This window comes from Phyllobates terribilis, unplaced genomic scaffold (assembly GCF_046119375.1).
Source record: "Phyllobates terribilis strain yellow unplaced genomic scaffold, ASM4611937v1 Scaffold_8__6_contigs__length_399053987, whole genome shotgun sequence".
Lineage (NCBI taxonomy): Eukaryota > Metazoa > Chordata > Amphibia > Anura > Dendrobatidae > Phyllobates > Phyllobates terribilis.
Genome location: NW_027362768.1, coordinates 178340251 through 178364720, shown reverse-complemented (window position 1 = coordinate 178364720; position 24470 = coordinate 178340251). Strand labels below are relative to the sequence as shown.

The 24470-nt window shown below is 43.9% G+C and overlaps 1 protein-coding gene across 1 annotated transcript in view; it reads right to left on the bottom strand.

Moving 5' to 3' along the window:
- Positions 1-2420: 2420 nt before the first annotated feature.
- Positions 2421-24470, bottom strand: part of IL12RB2 (interleukin 12 receptor subunit beta 2) — a 69578-nt gene continuing 47528 nt past the window's right edge. The window contains exons 7-16 of the mRNA XM_073643858.1: positions 17221-17368; positions 16522-16589; positions 15058-15271; positions 13762-13953; positions 13434-13535; positions 13190-13345; positions 12623-12784; positions 9760-9844; positions 4257-4356; positions 2421-4018 (exon numbers count right to left, since the gene is read on the bottom strand). Coding sequence (XP_073499959.1) covers positions 2924-4018; positions 4257-4356; positions 9760-9844; positions 12623-12784; positions 13190-13345; positions 13434-13535; positions 13762-13953; positions 15058-15271; positions 16522-16589; positions 17221-17368 — 2322 coding nt within the window. The 3' untranslated portion in view covers positions 2421-2923. The remainder of the gene's footprint in view (positions 4019-4256; positions 4357-9759; positions 9845-12622; positions 12785-13189; positions 13346-13433; positions 13536-13761; positions 13954-15057; positions 15272-16521; positions 16590-17220; positions 17369-24470) is intronic.

The following is a 24470-nucleotide window of genomic DNA, read 5'->3' as shown; positions in this document are numbered from 1 at the left end:
TGAGGGCAGACACTGAACAGACATTTCACTAGGACAACATATCGGATTTTAAAAACATACTTTTCAAGCTGTTGTTATAAAGTATTCTAATATACTGAGATAATGACTTTTGTGTTTTCATTGGCTGTAAGCCATAATCATCAACATTAACAGAAATAAACACTTGAAATAGATCACTCTGCGTGTAATGACTCTATATAATAGATCACTCTGTGTGTAATGACTTTATATAATGGATCCCTCTGTGTGTAATGACTCTATATAATGGATCCCTCTGTGTGTAATGACTCTATATAATGGATCCCTCTGTGTGTAATGACTCTATATAATGGATCCCTCTGCGTGTAATGACTCTATATAATGGATCCCTCTGCGTGTAATGACTCTATATAATGGATCCCTCTGCGTGTAATGACTCTATATAATGGATCCCTCTGCGTGTAATGACTCTATATAATGGATCCCTCTGCGTGTAATGACTCTATATAATGGATCCCTCTGCGTGTAATGACTCTATATAATGGATCCCTCTGTGTGTAATGACTCTATATAATAGATCCCTCTGTGTGTAATGACTCTATATAATAGATCCCTCTGTGTGTAATGACTCTATATAATAGATCCCTCTGCGTGTAATGACGCTATATAATAGATCACTGTGCGTGTAATGACTCTATATAATAGATCACTCTGTGTGTAATGTCTCTATATAATAGATCCCTCTGTGTGTAATGACTCTATATAATAGATCCCTCTGTGTGTAATGACTCTATATAATAGATCCCTCTGCGTGTAATGACGCTATATAATAGATCACTGTGCGTGTAATGACTCTATATAATAGATCACTCTGTGTGTAATGTCTCTATATAATAGATCCCTCTGTGTGTAATGACTCTATATCAGAGGTCCCCAACCTTTTTTGCACCAGGGACCGGCTATGAGGAAGACCAGTTTTCCATGGCCCGGTGGGGGTGGGGGCGGGGCTTTGGTCATATGGGGGTGGGGTTATGGAGGGGTGGAGCTGTATGGGGAGGATGCTGGCGGGACCTCGGTGTACAGCGCTGCTAAGTAGCAGCATTGTACATTGAGCGTCAGTGTATACAGCGCTGCTGCTTAGCAGCGCTACACACTGAACACCGGTACCGGGAGCCGCGTCACTGAAGCCAGTCTGCTGCCCCAGCACGCCCCACATAACATGTTCTGCCGGGGGCGTGTCAGTGAGGAGAGCCTGCCGCCCCACCCCGTCAGGAACACACCATGCTGTGCAGGAGGGCCGCGTCACTAAGACCCGCCCGACGCCCCACCCCGTCCTGCATAATGTTCTCTGCTGTCAGCGGCGCCGCGGACCGGCTGAAAAACCCCAACAGCCCGGTCCTGGTCCGCGGACCGGCGGTTGGGGACCTCTGCTCTATATAATAGATCACTCTGTGTGTAATGACTCTATATAATAGATCACTGTGTGTGTAATGACTCTATATAAAAGATCACTGTGTGTGTAATGACTCTATATAATAGATCCCTCTGTGTGTAATGACTCTATATAATAGATCACTGTGTGTGTAATGACTCTATATAATAGATCACTGTGTGTGTAATGACTATATAATAGATCCCTCTGTGTGTAATGACTCTATATAATAGATCCCTCTGTGTGTAATGACTCTATATAATAGATCCCTCTGTGTGTAATGACTCTATATAATAGATCCCTCTGTGTGTAATGACTCTATATAATAGATCCCTCTGTGTGTAATGACTCTATATAATAGATCACTGTGTGTGTAATGACTCTATATAAAAGATCACTGTGTGTGTAATGACTCTATATAATAGATCACTGTGTGTGTAATGACTCTATATAATAGATCACTGTGTGTGTAATGACTCTATATAATAGATCACTCTGTGTGTAATGACTCTATATAATAGATCACTCTGTGTGCAATGACTCTATATAATAGATCCCTCTGTGTGTAATGACTCTATATAATAGTTCCCTCTGTGTGTAATGACTCTATATAATAGATCCCTCTGTGTGTAATGACTCTATATAATAGTTCCCTCTGTGTGTAATGACTCTATATAATAGATCCCTCTGTGTGTAATGACTCTATATAATAGATCCCTCTGTGTGTAATGACTCTATATAATATAGGAGTTCCACTTTTTGTATTGAAGAACTGAAGGTAACTTATTGATGATATTCTAATTTAGTGAGAAGCACTTATATATTATGCAAAATGAAAAGATTACTTCTGCAAACACTTGGGAGCATTTTACAACCACTCCTTTTAGCGACGTTTCAGTTTCTTGCCTTTTAGTGTCTAGTGAGCAGTAAAAGCACAAAACACACACAGGTCTATGCTACTCGCTGAAGGAGACGCGCAGTTCATTTTATTTGGTAAAATCTTCCTCCCAATCTGCGGACAAATTACACGTGTGATTACGGCACGCTCCATTTGAGTGAACGCAACTGTTGCAGAAATCTGTCCTTGTTGCAGAAACAGCCCATATGGAATCTGTTTTCCAGTCTTATATTTGTTTCAGAGATTTCTAAATTGTATAAGAGAACAAAAAAAAGATTTATGCTCCTGGAGGCAATGGTTCTTTTTCCTTGAAAGTGTGGTACTTTCCAGAAAGGAATTGGCCGTCCGCCTTATGCTTTTTATGTTCAGACTTGGGTGTAATGCCATGTATTTTTCAGTAGGTGGCGGCACATCATTAATAGTGACTTCTTGTAACGCAGAGGGTTCAGACCAATAGTCTATAATGCGAGCACTGACCTATCAATTTGCAAGGTTTCTTTACTTTGTGATGCATTTAGGTAATAAAAACGCTCCCTTGAAGTCTCAAAACAAGATTACCTTGATAGAAGTGATGATGTGATCAGTCTTCACCCTCCACTTTTTTACAGATCCGCCTAGGGGCAGTTGATTAGTACACTGTCCAGGCTAATCGTGTTGTTGGTCTTTTCTCCAGTTGGCAGCAGGAGTAGGTGATGGAACTGATCTTTATTCTCTTTGCTGGGATCCTCCATGATGGTGAACAGATTAGTTGGCAGATAGTCCACCTTGCTGTGCAGCAGGTAGGGCGATGGCTTAATTTCACGATGGGCTAACTTTTCTGATGCTCTAATATCCTGGTGACTCAAGTAGCTGGATGTTTCAATATCGCTGTGCACGAGGTAGTCTGAGGTTCTAATCTTTGGGTGCACCAGGTAGTCTGAGGTTCTAATCTTTGGGTGCACCAGGTAGTCTGCGGTTCTCATCTCGTGCTGCTCCAGGTAGTCTGCGGTTCTCATCTCGTGCTGCTCCAGGTAGTCTGCGGTTCTCATCTCGTGCTGCTCCAGGTAGTCTGCGGTTCTCATCTCGTGCTGCTCCAGGTAGTCTGCGGTTCTCATCTCGTGCTGCTCCAGGTAGTCTGCGGTTCTCATCTCGTGCTGCTCCAGGTAGTCTGCGGTTCTCATCTCGTGCTGCTCCAGGTAGTCTGCGGTTCTCATCTCGTGCTGCTCCAGGTAGTCTGCGGTTCTCATCTCGTGCTGCTCCAGGTAGTCTGCGGTTCTCATCTCGTGCTGCTCCAGGTAGTCTGCGGTTCTCATCTCGTGCTGCTCCAGGTAGTCTGCGGTTCTCATCTTGGGGTGCACCAGGTAGTCTGAGGTTCTCATCTCGTGGTGCTCCAGGTAGTCTGAGGTTCTCATCTCGTGGTGCACCAGGTAGTTGGATGGTTTTAGATCTTGATGGAAAAGGTAATCTGATGGCGGATTTTCAGGCTGTATGGATTTGTAGAAAAAAGCTTGTGCAGATTTTATGCTCCAATCTGCTAACATATCCCTGCAGGAGGGGTCAGACTGTATTTTGTTCTCCTCTTGAGTGACCCTGAGGGTAGTAAGGCCAATTTTATAACTGAATACAGCCGGCGCGGACTCTTCCTCACTGTCCATCTCTTCTATTTCTAATGTCTCTATTTCGTTATCTGAGATACTTGATGCAGCGTTCGGAAGAATCCTGCTTTTCTCCTGTTAAGAAATTCATCATGTTAGCTTAGGTACAGCTCTTAAATATACAGTTGAACTTTCAACCTGTCCTAGCATAACAGCCTGCAGAACTATGACTACAGCTCTGAAATTGTACAATGAATGGGAATCCTCCATTATAAAGATAGAAGTTGATAACACACCATGAGCAGTAGGTGATGGACAAGCTCTCCCATAGAAGTCATTTTGTGGCTATTTCACTGGAGATGTTTCACTTTACCTGGTTTGAGATGTACTCCTTGGCCCACTCACAGTTGGCTGGGTCAGGGATGGGCTTACGGCACCAGTGAGGGATGAGTCTTAATAACAAGAATTGCAGCCTGAAAAGGTTAAAAAATATGTATAAATCAATATATTAATGAAAGTGACACAGGTGCATTAAAATGAAAAGCATGCTGATGCTAACACACGTCAGCCCCCAGAGATGGGTGACTATTGCTGAAGGCTCTCGTCGCTGCCATCTTGCTATTCTCAATAAGTATTGCAGCATATCGTATAAGCAATCAAATAATTGCAGGTACAAGTTCCTGAAGTAGACCAAAAATAATGTAAAAAAGTGTTTAGAAAAAAAAAAAAAAAAAAAAAAAGTAATCCATCAAAATATAAAATTAATAAACCCCCTACGGTAAAGGCTGTAAAGAGGAAAACACAGTGATTGTGGGCTCCTTTGGTCACCTCACCTATTGGTATTTATTTTACTCACTTATGTAGAGCCATTAATTCCTCAGCGCTTCATAGACATTATGGGCACTGTCCCCATCGGCGCTCTCAATCTACTGTACATTCCCTATCAGTATGTCTTTGGAGTGTGGAAGGAAGCCCACGCAAACACGGGGAGAACATACAAACTCCTTGCAGATGTTGTCCTTGGTGGGATTTGAACCCAGGACCCCAGAGCTGCAAAGCAACAGTGCGAACAGGTGCTAGCTGCACAAAACTGTACAATATATAAAAAGAAAGCGCAGCAGCTCTCCATTATGGCCAAGATTCATAAAGACAATAAAAAAAACATTTGATCTAAACTGTGTTATTACTTGGTAAGCTTTACTTACAAAAAATGGAGGTTCTTGGGCAGACATGAATTGGCCAATTCATGTGTGCCCATCAACCACTGCAAGGTGACCTCCCGTCTGATGGGTACTACTCTGCCTACATGCCACTCTTGGGCTACAAGCTTACAACTCTGGGCAAAACATGTCACTTCTGGGTTAAAACACCCACAATTTACATGGACTGGTAGAATAGAATATACATCACCTGCTGGTTAAATGTACAAAATACACTGCTCAAAGGGGACACTGAAATAACACATCCTAGATCTGAATGAATGAAATCTTCTCATTGAATACTTCGTTCTGTACAAAGTTGAATGTGCTGACAACAAAATCACACAAAAATCATCAATGGAAATCACATTTATTAACCAATAGAGGCCTGGATTTGGAGTCACCCCCAAAATTAAAGTGGAAAAACACACTACAGGCTGATCCAACTTTGATGTAATGTCCTTAAAACAAGTCAAAATGAGTCTCAGTATTGTGTGTGGCCTCCACGTGCCTGTATGACCTCCCTACAGCGCCTGGGCATGCTCCTGATGAGGCTCAGTATTGTGTGTGGCCTCCACGTGCCTGTATGACCTCCCTACAACGCCTGGGCATGCTCCTGATGAGGCTCAGTATTGTGTGTGGCCTCCGCGTGCCTGTATGACCTCCCTACAACACCTGGGCATGCTCCTGATGAGGCTGAGTATTGTGTGTGGCCTCCGCGTGCCTGTATGACCTCCCTACAATGCCTGGGCATGCTCCTGATGAGGTTGCGGATGGTCTCCTGTGGGATCTCCTCCCAAACCTGGACTAAAGCATCCGCCAACTCCTGAACAGTCTGTGGTGCACCGTGACGTTGGTGGATGGAGCGAGACATGATGTCCCAGATGTGCTCAATCGGATTCAGGTCTTGGGAACGGGCGGCCAGTCCATAGCTTCAATGCCTTCATCTTGCAGGAACAGCTGACACACTCCAGCCACATGAGGTCTGGCATTGTCCTGCATTAGGAGGAACCCAGGGCCAACCGCACCAGCATATGGTCTCACAAGGGGTCTGAGGATCTCATCTCGGTACCTAATGGCAGTCAGGCTACCTCTGGCGAGCACATAGAGGGCTGTGCGGCCCTCCAAAGAAATGCCACCCCACACCATTACTGACCCACGGCCAAACCGGTCATGCTGAAGGATGTTGCAGGCAGCAGATCGCTCTCCACGGCGTCTCCAGACTCTGTCACGTCTGTCACATGTGCTCAGTGTGAACCTGCTTTCATCTGTGAAGAGCACAGGGCGCCAGTGGTGACTTAGCTAATCCTGGTGTTCTGTGGCAAATGCCAAGCGTCCAGCACGGTGTTGGGCTGTGAGCTCAACCCCCATCTGTGGACGTCGGGCCCTCATACCACCCTCATGGAGTCGGTTTCTAACCATTTGTGCAGACACATGCACATTTGTGTTAATAACCACATAAAGGATATACAGTGGTGGCCAAACATATTGGCACCCCTGCAATTCTGTCAGATAATACTCAGTTTCTTCCTGAAAATGATTGCAATCACAAATTCTTTGGTCTTAGTTCTCTTCATTTAATTTGTCTTCATTGAAAAAACACAAAAAGAATTGTCCTAAAGCCAAATTGGATATAATTCCACACCAAACCTAAAAAAGGGGGTGGAAAAATCATGTGATGCTTCTCTAATTGGTGTAATTAACAGCACCTGTAACTTACCTGTGGCACCTAACAGGTGTTGGCAATAACTAAATCATACTTGCAGCCAGTTAACATGGATTAAAGTTGACTCAACCTCTGTCCTGTGTCCTTGTGTGTACCACATTGCGCATGGAGAAAAGAAAGAAGACCAAAGAACTGTCTGAGGACTTGAGAAACCAAATTGTGAGGAAGCATGAGCAATCTCAAGGCTACAAGTCCATCTCCAAAGACCTGAATGTTCCTGTGTCTTCCGTGCGCAGTGTCATCAAGAAGTGTAAAGCCCATGGCACTGTGGCTAACCTCCCTAGATGTGGACGGAAAAGAAAAATTGACGAGAGATTTCAACGCAAGATAGTCGAGGTTCTTTATCCACCATCCGCACAAACATCCAAACAAGTTCAAGCTGCCCTGCAGTCCGAGGGTACAACAGTGTAAACCCGTACTATCCGTCGGCATCTGAATGAAAAGGGACTGTATGGTAGGATACCCAGGAAGACCCCACTTCTTACCCCATAAAAAAGTCAGGCTGCAGTTTGCCAAAACTTACCTGAGAGCCTAAAACGTTTTGGAAGAATGTTCTCTGGTCAGATGAGACAAAAGTAGAGCTTTTTGGCAAAAAGCATCAACATATTGTGTACAGGAAAAATAAAAGAGGCATTCAAAGAAAAGAACACGGTCCCTACAGTCAAACATGGCGGAGGTTCCCTGATGTTTTGGGGTTGCTTTGCTGCCTCTGGCACTGGACTGCTTGACCGTGTGCATGGCATTATGAAGTCTGAAGACTACCAACAAATTTTGCAGCATAATGTAGGGCCCAGTGTGAGAAAGCTGGGTCTCCCTCAGAGGTCATGGGTCTTCGAGCAGGACAATGACCCAAAACACACTTCCAAAAGCACTATAAAATGGTTTTAGAGAAAGCACTGGAGACTTCTAAGGTGGCCAGCAATGAGTCCAGACCTGAATCCCATAGAACACCTGTGGAGAGATCTCAAAATGGCAGTTTGGAGAAGGCACCCTTCAAATATCAGGGACCTGGAGCAGTTTGCCAAAGAAGAATGGTCTACAATTCCAGCAGAGCATTGTAAGAAACTCATTGATGGTTACCGGAAGCGGTTGTTCGCAGTTATTTTGGCTAAAGGTTGTGCAACCAAGTATTAGGCTGAGGGTGCCAATACTTTTGTCTGGCCCATTTTTGGAGTTTTGTGTGAAATGATCAATGATTTGATTTTTGCTTCATTCTCTTTTGTGTTTTTTCCTTGCAAGCAAATTAAATGAAGAGAATAATACCAAAGAATTTGTGATTGCAATCATTTTCAGGAAGAAACTGAGTATTATCTGACAGAATTGCAGGGGTGCCAATACTTTTGGCCACCACTGTATAGATCCATAAATAAATCATAAGGAGTGACCCAAAGTGATAAAGTTTATATGCAATACCTCCTTACAGTATAATAAACAATTTAGACAAATTAGTCATCTGTTATTTCATAGCAATATTTTATTTAAGTTTATTGGCATTATAATGTGTGATTATACACTTAAAGGGACTGTATAATAAATTTTGCTTGCAAGTTCACTATTATTGGTATTGTGGGGTCATATACTCTATGGGACTGTGCAACAACTCGTGCATGCAAATTTATTACTATATACTGGCAATGATGCTATATATTGATTCACCCTGTATAATGGACCACAGTGGAGAGAACTTGATATAGATCCCCCTGGATTTAACCAAATGCACTGACCTATACTATGCAGTAAATATATTGTTGATACTGATATATATTGAACTTAATTGTATAATGTATTACTTTTTGCCAATAAGATAATGGTGGACCACACCACCCTTGTGGTTTTAAGGGAATTTTTTAGGGGCTGTGTTTTTTTAATTCTTTTCTGTTTTGCTGTGTTGAATAAACTTTAATAAAATATTGCTATGAAATAACAGACGACTAATTTGTCTAAATTGTTTATTATACTGTAAGCAGGTATTGCATATAAACTTGCACATTTGTGGCCTGCTGGAGGTCATTTTGCAGGGCTCTGGCAGTGCTCCTCCTGTTCCTCCTTGCACAAAGGCGGAGGTAGCGGTCCTGCTGCTGGGTTGTTGCCCTCCTACGGCCCCCTCCACGTCTCATGGTAGCGCCTGCAGCCTCTGGACACTACGCTGACAGACACAGCAAACCTTCTTGCCACAGCTCGCATTGATGTGTCATCCTGGATGAGCTGCACTACCTGAGCAACTTCTGTGGGTTCTGTGAGTCAGTCTCATGCTACCACGAGTGTGAAAGCACAACCAACATTCAAAAGTGACCAAAACATCAGCCAGAAAGCATTGGTACTGAGATGTGGTCTGTGGTCCCCACCTGCAGAACCACTCCTTTATTGAGGGTGTCTTGATCATTGCCAATAATTTCCATCTATTGTCTATTCCATTTGCACAACAGCATGTGAAATTGATTGTCAATCAGTGTTGTTTCCTAAGTGGACAGTTTGATTCACAGACGTTTGATTTACTTGGAGTTATATTCTGTTGTTAAAGTGTTCCCTTTATTTTTTTGAGCAGTGTATTTTTGCTTTGCTATATATATATATATATATATATATATTTATTTATTTTATTTTTTTAACCATTTCATCCCACTTGGAATTTCCTTTGTCATTCAAAACTAAGTTATGGTTATTGGAAGAAGGCGTGGAAAAAAAACGAAAGCGCAAAAAAGAAAAATTGGCCCTTAAATGATTAATTTTTCTGTCCATAAAATATAATGCAGAAAAATCTGCTCTCTGTGTTGAGATTTTTTATTTCAGGTTTTTTATTTTATTAAAAAAAAATAATTTGCAGAATCCGCTGCAAATTATCACCATCTGACCCTGGTCTACAGAATACCAGTCTAAGTGACAGGTCATGAAAAATGGCGTTCATGTGACGTCCCCTATAAAATAAAGGAGAGTAATGGATTTCATATTACCTCTGTTTTCCAAGTGAAATGCTGATCAGGGAACTGATGATGAGGAGGACGACCACAAACACGACCACCATTGTGTCCTCTGAAACTAAAATGTGAGATTGAAGAATGTGATGTGACGTCATCTAATAATCTCGTATTTTATTAGAAAAAAAAAAGTATGTTTTCCCTCTTATCAGTCACTTTTCTTCCTACACTTATCATTTACTCTCAAATTTCTCTCCAGTGAGGGACCAAATTATACCTGCTGCCTATAGAAGTCTATGGAGATCGAAAGTAAACTGCAGAGGCTTGTAGTGACTAGGCTATACAGAGGGGAAAACGGCAGGATAGAAGTCATATATTGGCCAGAAATAGTGTCGTTCCTCATGGAAGCAATGGAGATTACAGGTGATAGCTGATGGTCCCTGCTCCCCACATGAATAGGTGATAGCTGACTGTTCCCTCTCCCGGCTCCTACCCCGCACACAGGTGACGGCCGACGGCCCCCTCTCCTGGATCAGCCCATACATAGGTGATAGCCGACTGCCCCCTCTCCTGGATCAGCCCATACATAGGTGAGAACCGACGGTTCCCTCTCCCAGCTCCCACCCCCCTATACTCAGGTGATAGCCGACTACCCCCTCTCCTGGATCAGCCCACACATAGGTGATAGCCGACCTCCTGACTCCCCCCTTACATAGATGATAGCTGATCGTCTCCTTGCAACTCCCCCCATACATACAGTACAGACCAAAAGTTTGGACACACCTTCTCATTTAAAGATATTTCTGTATTTTCATGACTATGAAAATTGTACATTCACACTGAAGGCATCAAAACTATGAATTAACACATGTGGAGTTATATACTTAACAAAAAAGTGTGAAACAACTGAAAATATGTCTTATATTCTAGGTTCTTCAAAGTAGCCACCTTTTGCTTTGATGACTGCTTTGCACACTCTTGGCATTCTCTTGATGAGCTTCAAGAGGTAGTCACCGGAAATGGTCTTCCGACAATCTTGAAGGAGTTCCCAGAGATGCTTAGCACTTGTTGGCCCTTTTGCCTTCACTCTGCGGTCCAGCTCACCCCAAACCATCTCGATTAGGTTCAGGTCTGGTGACTGTGGAGACCAGGTCATCTGGCGTAGCACCCCATCACTCTCCCTCTTGGTCAAATAGCCCTTACACAGCCTGGATGTGTGTTTGGGGTCATTGTCCTGTTGAAAAATAAATGATGGTCCAACTAAACGCAAACCGGATGGAATAGCATGCCGCTGCAAGATGCTGTGGTAGCCATGCTGGTTCAGTATGCCTTTAATTTTGAATAAATCCCCAACAGTGTCACCAGCAAAGCACCCCCACACCATCACACCTCCTCCTCCATGCTTCACGGTGGGAGCCAGGCATGTAGAGTCCATCCGTTCTCCTTTTCTGCCTCGCACAAAGACACGGTGGTTGAACCAAAGATCTCAAATTTGGACTCATCAGACCAAAGCACAGATTTCCACTGGTCTAATGTCCATTCCTTGTGTTCTTTAGCACAAACAAGTCTCTTCTGCTTGTTGCCTGTCTTTAGCAGTGGTTTCCTAGCAGCTATTTTACCATGAAGGCCTGCTGCACAAAGTTTCCTCTTAACAGATGTTGAAGAGATGTGTCTGCTGCTAGAACTCTGTGTGGCATTGACCTGGTCTCTAATCTGAGCTGCTGTTAACCTGCGATTTCTGAGGCTGGTGACTTGGATAAACTTATCCTCAGAAGCAGAGGTGACTCTTGGTCTTCCTTTCCTGGGGCGGTCCTCATGTGAGCCAGTTTCTTTATAGCGCTTGATGGTTTTTGCAACTGCACTTGGGGACACTTTCAAAGTTTTCCCAATTTTTCGCACTGACTGACCTTCATTTCTTAAAGTAATGATGGCCACTCGTTTTTCTTTACTTAGAATTTGTATTATGGCAAGAAAAAAGCAGCTAACAGTCTATTCAGTAGGACTATCAGCTGTGTATCCACCAGACTTCTGCACAACACAACTGATGGTCCCAACTCCATTTATAAGGCAAGAAATCCCACTTATTAAACCTGACAGGGCACACCTGTGAAGTGAAAACCATTTCCGGTGACTACCTCTTGAAGCTCATCAAGAGAATGCCAAGAGTGTGCAAAGCAGTCATCAAAGCAAAAGGTGGCTACTGTGAAGAACCTAGAATATAAGACATATTTTCAGTTGTTTCACACTTTTTTGTTAAGTATATAATTCCACATGTGGTAATTCATAGTTTTGATGCCTTCAGTGTGAATGTACAATTTTCATAGTCATGAAAATACAGAAATATCTTTAAATGAGAAAGTGTGTCCAAACTTTTGGTCTGTACTGTAGGTGATAGTCGATGACCTGCTCCACCCCTTCATCGGTAATAGCCTACAGTCCCGGCTCCCCCCACACATAGATGATAGCTGACAGTCCCCTCTCCCGGCTCCCCCCACACATAAATGATAGCTGACAGTCCCCTCTCGCGGCACCCCCCACACATAAATGATAGCTGACAGTCCCCTCTCCTGGCTCCCCCCACAGATAGATGATAGCTGACCGTCCCCTCTCGCGGCTCCCCCCACACATAGATGATAGCTGACAGTCCCCTCTCCCGGCTCCCCCCCATACATAGATGATAGCTGACAGTCCCCTCTCCCGGCTCCCCCGATACATATGTGATAGCTGACAGGCCCCTCTCCCGGCTCTTCCCATACACAAACGGTCGACTTATTGAGATAAGAGGCTGACAGCTGACTCATGTCTATCCTCAGCCTTGCAGCTTCTCTAAAGCGCGTGACCCCCACAGAAAGTCACTATTAGTAAAGCGTAGAAATGAGACATTGACATAAATGGAAACCTGTATCTGTGATCTTATCATCGGGCTGGACATAGGCCGATATCAGAGGACTCGGAGGACTCTCTCCAGCGCCATTGGAGCTCGTCATCTCCAAAGAGTAATGGACGTTATTCTCAAGGTTCTCAATCTCGTACTGGTAAAGACTGGACTGGTGGGAAGGTACTGAAATAACAAAAAGAAATAAGGTCCATGCGAAGAATACCGGCCAATGCATTATAGACAGTAAGTGACCTGGCAGCAGAGTCCCAATACTTTGCACCTCTATTTAAAATATGAAGTAAAGAATCCTATAGTGATCCTTCCTCAATATCTTCTCCTCCGTTGATTTTGCCTTAATTTAAAAAATGCAAAAAGTTATAGAAACTTTTACCTTACTGTAAGGCACCTGGCTGCAGCAGGAGCCCCCCCCCCACTTTTCTGCCATATTCATAGTCAATCATTCAGTCTGGCCATAAAACTGCAATCCCACTACAGAGTGAGGGTACGACCCCGACCCCCCAACAGTACCTTTGATAATATATAGACATTATTCCCCAACTCTGCAATGTTGTTCTCTAGGTTACTCACTGCTAATGATGCGAGTCCCCCTTGTTGCAGCCCTAAGGTAGATGCTGTAGTGGATGATGCACCCCATCTGCTCCTCGGCGGGGGTCTCCTGCCACATGACCAGGACAGAATTGTTTTTGCGAATTTTATATGTAAAGTCCGGACCACTCAGGGGCGCTGTGGAGACACCAGAATGATGTATATAATGAAGGGGTTACTGCTCATGTATGGGGGGCTACAGCAGCGTCGGCAGACATCTTCATACCTGTCTGCTGCGTAGACCCCCGTGTGATGCCAGGGAGCCCGGCTCTTCCTCCCTGCAGCAGGTAGACGGAGAACTGATAACATATATGGGGCCTGAGGGAACCTGCACAGAAAAGAGCAGGACATGAGTAGGACGCCTAACTTTATGGCCACATAATGTAAAATACTGGAGATAATAAGATCTGTGCAAAAACATCACAATATTGACCGATGCATGAAACCTGAAATAGTAAAAAATGCAGAAATGTCACTGTGTCAGAATCGTCCAAATTGAATTAGTGCAAAAAGCAAATATTGTCTGGAGATCAGCGGCGCCTCCTAGTGGTTACCTGATATCGTTACCGATCTGTTCTGCTTGGGGATGATGATCCAGTTTGTATGACTTTGATCCAATCCTGTAGGATCTTTCCATGTTACTACTTGATCGTCAGCCGATTCGGATTTATATGGCAGCTCCCAGTGGAGGGTGATGTTTTCTGGGCCGCTGTTTATAATGGTGACATTGGTGGGGGCGGGGAAACCTTAGAAATTAAGAAATAATTAAAATAAAAAGTGTTTAATAAGTGTCTAGTTTAGAAAACCCATTTTATAAATATCGGTATATACAGGTTGCCTCTTCTGCACTACACAGACCATACATTGATATGAATGGACAGTGTAATGCCTCATTTCACCTATGGGGGCGCTGCAGAGAAATTAAACACTTACTGCCAGGATTACCTACAAATGCAAAGCAGAGAACTCCTTAAACTTCGGCTAGATACAGGTCCACTCTCATATAACCCGCGTCTTCATTTTTTAAAAGGGTGATGACAAAAGAAACCCACAATCATTGCATTACAAAAAGCAAAAGCCATAAGTGCATGGGGATGAACTGCAATACGAGACACAGCCTGTGGACAAAATGGTGCTGTTCTGGGATAATGAAAAAATACACACTTTCTTTTAATTCTGGAAAATATTACAGGATTGGAAAGACACAGCTGCTTTCTTAAAAAAAAAAAAAAATAGCGCCACACCTGTTTAGAGGTTGTGTTTGGTATTGCAGCCCAACTTGATTAATTAAATTATTAAATGAGCTGAGCTGTAATAGTACACACAATCTACGGATGGGTGCAATGCTGTTTTTGGATGAAAGCAGACATGTTTTTCCTAATCCTGGACAACCTCTAAGGCTACAGCCCCACTATCAGTATTTGGTCAGTATTCGGTCAGTATTTTTTCTCAGGAGTGGGAGCCAAAACCAGGTGAGGAACAATCAGAGAAAAGGTATAATAGAAACAAGTCACCAATTCTGCATTTATCACCCACTCCTGGTTTTGGCTCCCACTCCTGAGAAAAAATACTGACTGAATACTGACCAAATACTGATAGTGGGGCCGTGGTCTTAAAGGCATTATACCAAATAATGAATACAGCTTGAACAGTGTTGGCAGACTGCCACCTTATGATCAGGACAAGTAACACAAGTCATTTATGAAATTATACCTTCCTGCAGCCACCAATAGGGGGAGCTCACTGCATACACAGTATATACAGCCCTCAATGAAGTCAATGGGAGCAATGTACATACCCAGCTCGCTCCCCCAGAAGGATAGGCAGGTACTTTCCTATATCAGACTTACGTTTGAGGCTGCGAGTGGAGACCCTGATGTACGTAGGACGGGAGCTGCCCATGGAGTTGTGAGCCGACACCGTAATCACGCACCCGTCCGTGTCAATGTTTCTGCTTAGCCAAGAGTCTGTGCTGTTCTGCACGTAAACACCAGGACGCTCGATGTCCTGAACGGTCACTTGGTAAAACCGTATCTGACCCCTGAACTCCGATAAGTTCATGTACTGCAAGAGGAAAGAAAGAAAAAGGGAGTTTGGCAAAAAAAAAAGAAAACTTTTTATAGAATATAGTAAATCCCATTGTCACCCAGGGGTTAAAATCCAATAAGCCTTGTTCACACTAGTTGGATACGACATCTGCACCAAAATCTACCGTCAATACATATCCCATTGGTCTGAAAAGTTTCTATACTCCCAATCACATAGAACCGAAGAAAATGTAATTTATTCCTTTTTTCTGGGCCGGGTCACCCTCAATGCGAACAGATCAATGACTTGTCTACAGATTCCCAGATCTCGATCAAGTTTGTTCCATTGAGGCCGTACCAAACAACATGCAGGACTTAAAGGGGTTAAAAGGTGGAAGAGAGCATGGAGAAAGAGAAAGAGAGTATAATTTGATAGTCACCTCTGGAATCGGCTTTTCACCCCATCGCTGCCGCTCCGACAGTCTCCATGGGACCGGAAGCGATTACATCCCGACCTCACTCTGCAGCCAATCAGTGGCCTCAGCAGTCAGGTCACTGGAGGTTGTGATGTCATCGCTTCCGGTCCAGCAGAGACTGTCAGAGTGACAGCACTGGGGCATGGAGCGGATCCAAGGCTTTCCCCTGTCAAGTTTAAAAATACACCAGAGATCCCCTTTAAGTGATCCGCTGCTAACGTCATGTCGCATAAGACAGATCCAGAGGATTTGTGGAGTCCGGACCAGAGCAGAAAGCAGACCTGCACAATAATGAGCAGATGGTTTTGAAGGGGTTATTCCCAAATAGTAAGTTATCCCCTACCCATAGAAGAGGCAATAACTTACCGATCACTGGGAGTCCGAGAACTGGGCTCTGCAGGGGCCGGTCTTCAATGGAGCAGAAGTGCGCATGCTCGGGCTCTGCTACAATCATTGGCTGTTTCCAACAGTCCCACAGACAAGGTGGAGCATGCGCAACTCCATTCCAGTCTGCAGAGTCCCATTCTTGGGAACATTGGGGGTCCCAGCGGTCAGACCCCCAGTGATCAGTGAATTATCACCTATCCCATAAATAGGGAATAACTTACTATTTTGGGAATAACCCTTTAATGTTATGGCTGATTTACAGTGTAAATATTACTCCTGATACAGGACCCCCAGAGTAATTACAAAGAGAGTGATGAGGGTCCTCTTCTGTTCCTTCATTTGTAGGTTTTATTCTTTAAAGGGAACCTGTTACTCGTTTTAAAGGTGTCATTGAGGTTATGGGGTCCACGTTGTGCAGTTTTACCTTCCAGAAAACGGTGACTTTATTGCTCCTCTGTAATTTGTACCACGCTGCAATTATTCCATGTGGAGCTAAAATAAAGGAAGAAGGAAACAAATCAGACAATAGATATTTATACATCAGTGGTCTCCGGCCGTCGGCTTTCCACCTGCAGTCACACTACAAGTCCCAGCAGACATGTCGTTGAAGCTCCTGGACCCTAATGCAATTTTTTTCACTTACCTACCAAACATTATTTTTAATAAGTGTACAAGTGGGTTCTTTTGGACGCCTTCATACTCTATAAGGGAGGGGGTGACTGCACCCACTGTTAACATGTCTGAGATACCTAGCCAGCCTTAAAGGGGTTTTCCACTGCTGGACAACTCCTGTTTAATCAATTCAGTGCCCAACAGAAAATAAAATCCATGTATAGCCGCCTCCTGCAGCAGCGCCGTACCGTTTTCGTCACCCAATGGGTGATGTGTCACTTGATTGCTGCAGCCAATCAGAAGTCACTGATCGTCTGCAGCTCATCAGTATTCCATCAGAGTGGACACTTGCTCTGACAAAATAATAAAGGCTGCAACCAGTTAGTGGCCACAGATTGGCTGCATCGCTCACATGATACCACAATGTGAGAATCCCATTGTGTAGCACCTCATATCTCAGCCCTGTTGTAGAGTCTTTGTGCAGTTTTCATACAATTTGGTCTACATTTACCGTCCTCTGGGGTCCGGTGTGTGATTACGTCGCTCCAATTGCTCCATTTTCCTCTGTCGATTACATATTTACAAGCAGCCTGGAACTCGTATTGTGACAGCGGACGAAAGTTGTGCAGAGTCCGGGATCTGTTGTTCAGGATTTCCACCTGCAGCCGAGAAGAAGAGAACATCGGTCACATTCCAGCCCATGGACACACACTCTATAGTCATTTATCTTATGGGGCAAAATGAGATCATTATTGCAATTTCTTTCCTGCACAAGGTTGGAAGCAGCGGCCACTAGAGGGCGTGTGCTGCATATTTATTCACATTGCTCCCATTGACTTCAGAGCTCCCCATAGTGTTGGATTTCTGTAATTGAGTTGTATTGCTGTGAGTACTATTGTTTATTGGGACTACACAACTGGCAGCAGGGCACAGGGACCGGGTGCTGCCACTGTTACTGTCAAACATTGAGGGCACTACTGTTTATTGGGGCAGTCAGTTTCCTCTGTTATGAGGGGCAGTATTTTGCCATATTTATGTTATTTGCAATGCTCTGCAGCTAATCACTGGTATATATATCTCATTCAGCTACGTCGTTTAATCCATGATACTTTAAGGTCATCACACTTACTTTAACAGTTTATGATCCATGTTGAGTTGCCAGTCTGTTTTCTTTATGCTGTTTTATTGTCTCCTGTTGTCTTAAGCTAGTTGATTGATTGCTAACAAGTTAAATCTCTGTAGATCTAAGCAGATACGTCCCTATATATTGAGACATAGTCAAGGGGTAGCATTTTTGTGGGGGCATTTATGCATACTTTATCGAAGTGCCATCGTTTATCAAAGTGCCACGGCAGTTAGATATGGCAGTTGGGCAGGAGACAGGTAAGACATGTAAGACAATTAAACAAACTTGCTTCCAGGTCATCTGTTTTGCAAACAGTATTCACCATTTGTATTTGTGCCATTTACGTTCTGGCTGCTACAATCATCCACATTCACCGTTCTCCCACAAATTCTGCACACTTCATCCATATTAACCCCTCTCTCCTCTCTTCTCCTATGTACAGCTGTCATGCTGTCTTCACAATGTTATACCACACAGATCCATTCATTCCCACCATACAACACAGGAAACGCTCTCACAAATCAGTCAACCATCTGCTCACTCTCTGTATCTTCCTTCTCTTAGTCGCAGGTGATATTTCTCCTAATCCAGGACCCTCCAGTAATAATAACACTTACCCTTTCCCTGCTACATTCAGAAACCCTGCTAATCTCATTAATATTCCCTGCATATCTTCTGTCTCATTCAACTGTGCCCTTAGGAATGCGCGCTCAGCATGAAATAAACTCTCTTACATCCATGACTTTTTCCTCTCTAATTCCCTCAACCTTCTGGCTCTCACCGAAACCTGGATCCTGCAGTCGGACACCACCGCTGCAGCAGCTCTCTCCTATGGTGGCCTACACTTCTCTCATACCCCGAGACCTGACAACAGATCAGGTGGAGGTGTTGGTCTGCTTCTTTCAACAAAATGTACTTTTCAGGTTATCCCCCCTGTACCCTCCCTTACCTTCCCTTCTTTTGAGGCCCATACGGTCAGGCTCTACCGGCCCTTCTTCCTGTAAGTGGCGATTGTCTATCGCAAATTTTCTATCCTGCGACATCCCCACTCTAATCATGGGAGATTTTAACATCCCAATTGGCGATTCTCTTTCCCCATCTGCCGCTCACCTTTTATCACTAACCTCCTCCTTCGGCCTTTCACTGTTTGCTAATTCTCCTACACATGAAGACGGGAACACATTGGACCTGATCTTCTCCCGGCTTTGCTCAGTACATGACTTTACTAACTCTCCCCTTCCACTCTCTGACCATAATCTTCTTTCATTCTCTGTCAAGAACTGTGACTCTACTCAAGACCCCCCACTCTCCACACTTATAGAAATATACGCGCCATTAACACCAGAAATTTATAAAAAGGTTGCAATCATCATTGGCCCCAATCTCCTCCCTCTCATGTCCCGAATCTGCATTGAAGCATTATAACAAAATAATGCTATGCGCCCTGGATGAAGCCGCACCTCCTACACAAAGAAAAATTCTGCATAGATGGCGACAACCCTGGCACACGCCTCAAACACGTCTTCTCCAGCGGTCCTCCAGGTGCGCTGAACGGATGTGGAGAAAATCTAATCTGCCCGAAGATTTCCTCCACTATAAATTTATGTTGAAAACATATAACTCTGTGCTTCACCTCTCCAAACAAACCTACTTTAACAACCTCATCATCTCACTTTCCAATAATCCTAAACGACTCTTTGACACGTTTCATTCTCTCCTCAATCAAACAGCACAGGCCCTGACCACCGACCTCAGCGCTGACGATCTGGCCAATTATTTCAAGGAAAAAATTGACCATATTCGACAGGAAATTTTCTCCCAATCCCCAAACGTTATGGATGCTCTCCCCCGCCACATTGTATCTTGCTCACTTTCTGACTTGGAACTAGTCACGGAGGATGAAGTGTTCAGGCTCCTTGGCATCTTCTCGCCCTACCACCTGCACCAGTGACCCTATTCCCTCACATCTCCTTCAGTCTCTTTCTCCAGATGTCACCACTCACCTAAATAAAATTTTCAACCTCTCCCTCTCATCTGTTATCTTTCCCTCTTCTTTTAAACATGCCAGCATACATCCATTACTTAAAAAAACATCCCTTGACCAGAACTCCACGGCCAACTACAGACCTGTTTCCAATCTTCCCTTTATGTCTAAACTCCTGGAACGTCTGGTCCATTCCCATCTAATCCGCTATTTCTCAGACAACTCTCTTTTTGACCCTTTACAATCTGGTTTCCGCTCTTTACATTCTTCTGAAACTGCCCTCACTAAAGTCTCTAATGATCTACTAACAGCTAAATCTAATGGTCACTGCTCCCAGCTGATCTCCTGGATCTCTCTGCAGCATTCGACCCTGTGGATCACCAGCTCCTCCTCACTATACTCCGCACTGTCGGCCTCAAGGACACTGTTCTCTCCTGGTTCTCCTCCTATCTCTCTGACCGCTCCTTCTCTGTGTCTTTTGCCGGCTCCTCCTCCTCTCTCCTTCCCCTTACTGTCGGGGTCCCTCAAGGATCAGTCCTAGGCCCCCTTCTTTTCTCCTTATACACCGCTCCCATTGGACTAACAATCAGTAGATTCGGTTTTCAGTACCATCTCTATGCTGATGACACCAATTATACACCTCTGCTCCGGACATCACCCCGGCATTACTACAAAAGACCAGTGATTGTCTTTCTGCTGTGTCTAACATTATGTCCTCCCTCTATCTGAAACTGAATCTGTCAAAAACTGAACTACTCATCTTTCCTCCCTCCACTAACCTACCTGTGCCCGATATTGCCATTTCCGTTTGTGGCTCAACCATTACTCCCCAGCAACAAGCCCGCTGTCTTGGGGTCATTTTTGATTCAGATCTTTCTTTCACTCCTCACATCAAATCACTCGCTCGTTCATGTCATCTACACCTCAAAAACATCTCAAGAATCAGAACTTTTCTCACCTTTGACTTGGCAAAAACTCTTACTGTCGCTCTTATTCATTCTCGTCTCGACTATTGCAACTCTCTACTAATCGGTCTCCCTCTTACTAAACTCTCCCCTCTCCAATCTGTCCTTAACGCAGCAGCCAGGATCATATTCCTCACCAACCACTACACCGATGCCTCTTCCCTGTGCCAGTCATTGCATTGGTTGCCCATCCAATATAGAGTTCAATTTAAACTTATCACGCTTACCCACAAAGCGCTCCATGCTTCAGTACCCCCCTACATCTCCTCCCTTGTCTCAGTCTACCACCCTACACGTGCCCTCCGCTCTGCCAATGACTTCAAACTAAAATCCTCCATAATCTGAACTTCCCACTCCCGTCTCCAAGATTTCTCGCACTACCCAGGACAGTTCAATTAATTCCAAATACCCACAGTTTCAAGCGGACCCTAAAAACCCATTTCTTTAGACTGGCGTATTTCCTCAACACACTCTGTCCGTCCCAGTTTTCCCCCATATTAAAATCTTCAATTTCAGGTTCATACCATCCATGTACTTAATAGCCTCGGTCAGGACTGCACACATACTGGAAGACGACCAGTCCATGTATTATTATTTATCCTATTTAGTATATCAAGGCTGCATTATACAATATATAACAACGACTTTCATGTAGGAAGTTACTCCAAAAAAAAGAAATGAGTGAATTAGATCATAAAAATTAACCTTTATTGAATAAATTCATGATAGAAAAGCATGATAAAAAAACAGTAGCTTCATATACAATGGTGGATACCGTCAGTATATAAATGGATCACAGACACCCTATAGATGGATCACAAACACCGAGAAAAGAATAATATGTGGATATGGTATGTAAACTGAGCAGAGTGGCTATATCAGACCAAAAATAAGATTGCACAAAATGAGTATTATAAGAATATGATTGGTGCCGATAGCTCACTTATATAGATCAGAATATAATCTACCAAAATATAATCACATGGGCAGTATTTGCCATAATGTCCATTACTTGATGGAATAGGGAGGTGAACCAACTAGACGACCCGCCGCGTTGTTACTTACTGCTAGAGTTCTTTGTGATCATGATCACTATATATGGGATACCATTGTGGGACTTTTGTGAGCTATTATACAATATATGTACGTTTTACCTTTTGTGTCTCCCCCATTTCCTCATAGACTGTAAGCTTGCGAGCAGGGCCCTCACTCCTTTCGATATGAGATATGCTTATTCTGTATTGTCTGCATAAGTACCCCCTAAAATTGTAAAGTGCTGCGGAATATGTTGGCGCTATAAAATAAAAAAAATATAAAAAAATTATTATTAGGGGAACTTGAGCAGTTGTTCTAAAAGCATGACCTCTATTTTTGGTTGGGTTTTGTTTAGATTGTTGAGGGTCTGACTTTTGGGACCCCCACTGATTGCAAGGACCGGGCTCAGAATTGCACTAGTAGAGCAGAGTACAGCGCTCGGCTATCTCCAGAAGTCCCATAGACAATGAATACTTGGGATCGGTAGTGGTCTCATCATTCAGACCCCCATTGATCGGCAAGCAGGACCCATGAGACACCACTAGTGAAGCATGTAAACCCAACCCTAAATGCCTAACTTTCCAGAATTCATGATGTATGGCAGCACGGCACCAATGTCGGACTTGTCCTAGCCTTGATGTCTCTTCCTTTGATGTTAGGAGACCACCATGCTCCACCTCTGCCGTGCGGGGGAATGGAACTGGAAGCCTGTGCCCGTGTAGCACCATCATATAGACACAGCATGGCACTTTTTGCTATGTTTCACACTGTATGGCGGCACTATACAGTATAATGGTTCTGCAGTGTATGGTGGTGGCGGCACTATACAGTATAATGTTTCTGTACTGTATGGTGGTGGCGGCACTATACACTATAATAGTTCTGCAGTGTATGGTGGTGGCGGCACTATACAGTATAATGATTCTGCAGTGTATGGTGGTGACAGCACTATACTATATAATGGTTCTGCAGTGTATGGTGGTGGCGGCACTATACAGTATAATGGTTCTGCAGTGTATGGTGGTGGCGGCACTATACAGTATAATGGTTCTGCAGTGTATTGTGGTGGCGGCACTATACAGTATAATGGTTCTGCAGTGTATGGTGGTGGCGGCACTATACAGTATAATGGTTCTGCAGTGTATGGTGGTGGCGGCACTATACAGTATAATGGTTCTGCAGTGTATTGTGGTGGCGGCACTATGCAGTATATTGGTTCTGCAGTGTATGATGGTGGCGGCACTATACAGTATAATGGTTCTGCAGTGTATAGTGGTGGCAGCACTATACTATATAATGTCTCTGCAGTGTATGGAGGTGGCGGCACTATACAGTATAATGGTTCTGCAGTGTATGGTGGTGGCGGCACTATACAGTATAATGGTTGTGCAGTGTATGGTGGTGGGGGCACTATACAGTATAATGGTTCTGCACTGTATGGTGGTGGCGGCACTATACAGTATCATGGTTCTGTAGTGTATTGTGGTGGCGGCACTATACAGTATATTGGTTCTGCAGTGTATGGTGGTGCCAGCCCTAAACAGGATAATGAATCAGCAGTGTATGGTGATGGCGGCCCTATACAGTATAATGGTTCTGCAGTGTATGGTGGTGGCGGCACTTTACTATATAATGGTTCTGCACTGCAGTGTATGGTGGTGGCAGCACTATACAGTATAATGGTTCTGCAGTGTACTGTGGTGGCGGTACTATACTATATAATGGTTCTGCACTGCAGTATATGGTGGTGGCGGCACTATACAGTATAATGGTTCTGTAGTGTATTGTGGTGGCGGCACTATACAGTATAATGGTTCTGTAGTGTATGTTGGTGGCGGCACTATACAGTATATTGGTTCTGTAGTGTATTGTGGTGGCGGCACTATACAGTATAATGGTTCTGTAGTGTATGGTGGTGGCGGCACTATGCAGTATATTGGTTCTGTAGTGTATTGTGGTGGCGGCTCTATATAGTATAATGGTTCTGCAATGTATGGTGGTGGCGGCACTATACAGTATAATGGTTCTGTAGTATATGGTGGTGGCGGCACTATACAGTATAATGGTTGTGCAGTGTATGGTGGTGGCGGCACTATGCAGTATAATGGTTCTGTAGTGTATGGTGGTGGCAACACTATACTATATAATGGTTCTGTAGTATATGGTGGTGGCTGCTCTATACAGTATAATGGTTCTGCAGTGTATGGTGGTGGCAGCACTATACTATATAATGGTTCAGCAGTGTATAGTGGTGGCGGTGCTATACAGTATAATGGTTCTGTAGTGTATGGTGGTGGCGGAACTATGCAGTATAATGGTTCTGCAGTCTATGGTGGGGGCGGCACTATACAGTATAATGGTTCTGTAGTGTATGGTGGTGGCGGCACTATACAGTATAATGGTTCTGTAGTGTATGGTGGTGGCACTATACAGTATAATGGTTCTGCAGTGTATGGTGGTGGCGGCACTATACAGTATAATGGTTCTTTAGTGTATGGTGGTGGCGGCACTATACAGTATAATGGTTCTGTAGTGTATTGTGGTGGTGGCACTATGCAGTATAATGGTTCTGTAGTGTATGGTGGTGGCGGCACTATGCAGTATAATGGTTCTGCAGTGTATGGTGGTGACAGCACTATACTATATAATGT